Here is a 2,572-nt window from a genome sequence, read left to right on the forward strand (position 1 = left end):
CCTTATAGGTCAGCATTTCAGACTTCTGTATTTGTGCTCCAATTAAAGGAGAAAATGGAAAAGCTTCTGGATATGTACTATTTTTAAGCCAACTTAAGAGGAAAAGCAGATAAAATATTTTTCATATGTTCTATTAGCAAATTCTATGCCATGAGTAGTATTTTTTTTCATTTGGCTTATACATAGGTTTGTGTGAGTTTTATTTGGGTGATGGAGGGGAGGGGATGAGGTTTTGGGAACTGTGACCTTTCTTTTTTTTTCTCTATGTTAAATGGAATGAAAATTTTTAAGAAAACTGGAGGTAGAAATTATTTCTGTGGGTCTCAGCGATGTCTCACAAAATGCTGGGAGGTACAGGAAATTCAGCGGTCAGAAGCAGAAGAGAAGGAGAGGGAGACAAACAAGGCGATGGTGCGTGTTTGTGGTATCTCACAGCAGCATTTGGACTACTTAATTTTTGTTTCTTGATATAGTAAAAATATTTCCTTGCTGAAGTACTAAGATTTGGACTTCAAGTAACATAAATCACTTTGAGATATAAAGTTCACATTAAACACCACAAATTCCTAGCTTACCTGCCACTGTTGCTGGAGATCCCACTGTTAGCTCCTATTAATGCATCTTCTACTTTACCAAGGGAAAATGTAATTTAGTTTTATAGCTGGTTTAGAAAAGTCTGTGATAAAAAACAAACCAATGCCTTCTGTAATAAGTATTAAAGCCCAAACCTGTGTAATTTGTAGTAAGTGTGGTCTATCCCTTCTGGGGATTTATGTACTAAACTCAGATTAATGCTAATAGGAGTTACCTAAATAAATCCTCTGATGCACTGATGGGATAATGGGTCATTTATTTAGTGTTGCACTTCATGTTGGCTTCTTTTATTTCTCTCTTTTTTTTTTTTTTTATGAAAACAAAATTGGGATTGAAGTTTATGGTATAAGGAACTTGTTTTCCTTCTTCTCTGTAGGTGTGCCTCTAAGAAGAGTATTGACCATGAGGAAGCCCACATGTTAGTCAGTTTTTACTAATCCCACCGAAGAAAATGAAGCCACGTTTCAGCTTTGCCGTTCCATTCTGTTCCACTGTTGGCTGAATGAGAAATGGTCATGTGATTATGCTGACACCCCAGCATGCATTTGGTAGACCTGTGGTTAACTCGTTCCCTCTCCATGTGTCTGCTCTTACAAAGTTTTGTCCTCATGATACTGTGCTTTCATTCTGCCAGTATGTGCCCGAAAGGCTGTCTCTGTTCTCACTCCGGAGGTCTGAACGTCAGCTGTAGCAATGCAAACCTCAAGGAAATACCCAGAGATCTTCCTCCAGAAACAGTCTTACTTTATTTGGACTCCAATCAGATAACATCTATCCCCAATGAAATTTTTAAGGACCTGCACCAACTGAGAGTCCTCAATTTATCAAAAAACGGGATTGAGTTTATAGATGAACATGCCTTTAAAGGGGTGGCAGAAACCTTGCAGACTCTGGATTTGTCTGACAACCGGATCCAAAGCGTGCACAAAAACGCTTTCAACAACCTGAAGGCCAGAGCCAGAATTGCAAACAATCCCTGGCACTGTGACTGCACACTGCAGCAGGTGTTGAGGAGCATGGCCTCCAACCACGAGACGGCCAACAACGTCATCTGCAAGACTTCTGTGCTGGATGAGCACGCGGGGACACCATTTCTTAACACTGCCAACGATGCTGACCTCTGCAACCTGCCTAAAAAGACTACCGATTATGCCATGCTGGTCACCATGTTTGGCTGGTTCACCATGGTGATCTCGTATGTGGTTTATTACGTCCGGCAAAATCAGGAGGATGCAAGGAGGCACCTTGAGTACTTGAAATCCCTGCCAAGCAGGCAAAAGAAACCCGACGAAGCTGATGACATTAGCACTGTGGTATAGTATTCTGAATACAATGACTGCCTTTGTGGTGGAAACTAGGTTTGGATGACACTAAAACCAGAGGTTTACTTCTAACATTCATTGTAAACATTAAGACTTTTGGGGTTTTTTTTCCTGTTTAACTGAATTACGCCACTGTTGAGCTTTCTAGCAGAAAGTTTTGTCTGGGTGGTATACTTTAATTATTTCTCTGGTGGTATCCTAAAGCAAGTGAATTAATATGTAAACATTAGTTTAGACCCATTCCACTATTTAATAATGAAATTTATTTTTTTAGTTTAAAAACCAAATAAAAGCTTAAATTTGAACCATGTAAAACAGAGTAATTTATTGATCAGAAACCGGTCCAGTGCCAGAGCACACTTGGTTTGATCAGTGCTCGCGAGGCAGAAGAGAGGAGCAATGACCAAGTGGAATGTGAGAGGTCTGGGAATGGAGGGTCCCCAAAGGGCACTTCTCCCCCTGGGGTACAAGGTGAAGAGCTGGTGGATAGTAGCCCATTTTTGGGGCTGCTCGTTGTGACGGGAGAGGGGTGCAGTGTGGGGAGGGCAGAGTGCCCTGACTCCAAGTGTAAGAGACCAAAGTTTGGGTAAGACCTGGAGGGCGTTTCGGAAGCACGGGAGGAGACTACATGCAGGAGCTGCATTGCAGGACATTGA

At 41.4% G+C, this 2,572-nt stretch overlaps 1 protein-coding gene across 1 annotated transcript; it reads left to right on the forward strand.

The window, feature by feature from the left end:
• The first annotated feature begins 974 nt into the window (after positions 1-974).
• LRRC3B (leucine rich repeat containing 3B) lies at positions 975-2,231 on the forward strand. The gene has a single exon (XM_010151150.1). It carries the CDS (start codon positions 1,134-1,136, stop codon positions 1,911-1,913), a length of 780 nt encoding a protein of 259 aa, XP_010149452.1. The 5' UTR covers positions 975-1,133; the 3' UTR covers positions 1,914-2,231.
• The last annotated feature ends 341 nt before the right edge of the window (positions 2,232-2,572 follow it).

Source organism: Eurypyga helias, unplaced genomic scaffold (assembly GCF_000690775.1).
Source record: "Eurypyga helias isolate BGI_N326 unplaced genomic scaffold, ASM69077v1 scaffold1430, whole genome shotgun sequence".
Taxonomy (NCBI): Eukaryota; Metazoa; Chordata; class Aves; order Eurypygiformes; family Eurypygidae; genus Eurypyga; species Eurypyga helias.

Bases quoted from the DNA above. Each gene is read 5' to 3' on its own strand.
- LRRC3B (XM_010151150.1), top strand. From the start codon at position 1,134: ATGCATTTGGTAGACCTGTGGTTAACTCGTTCCCTCTCCATGTGTCTG.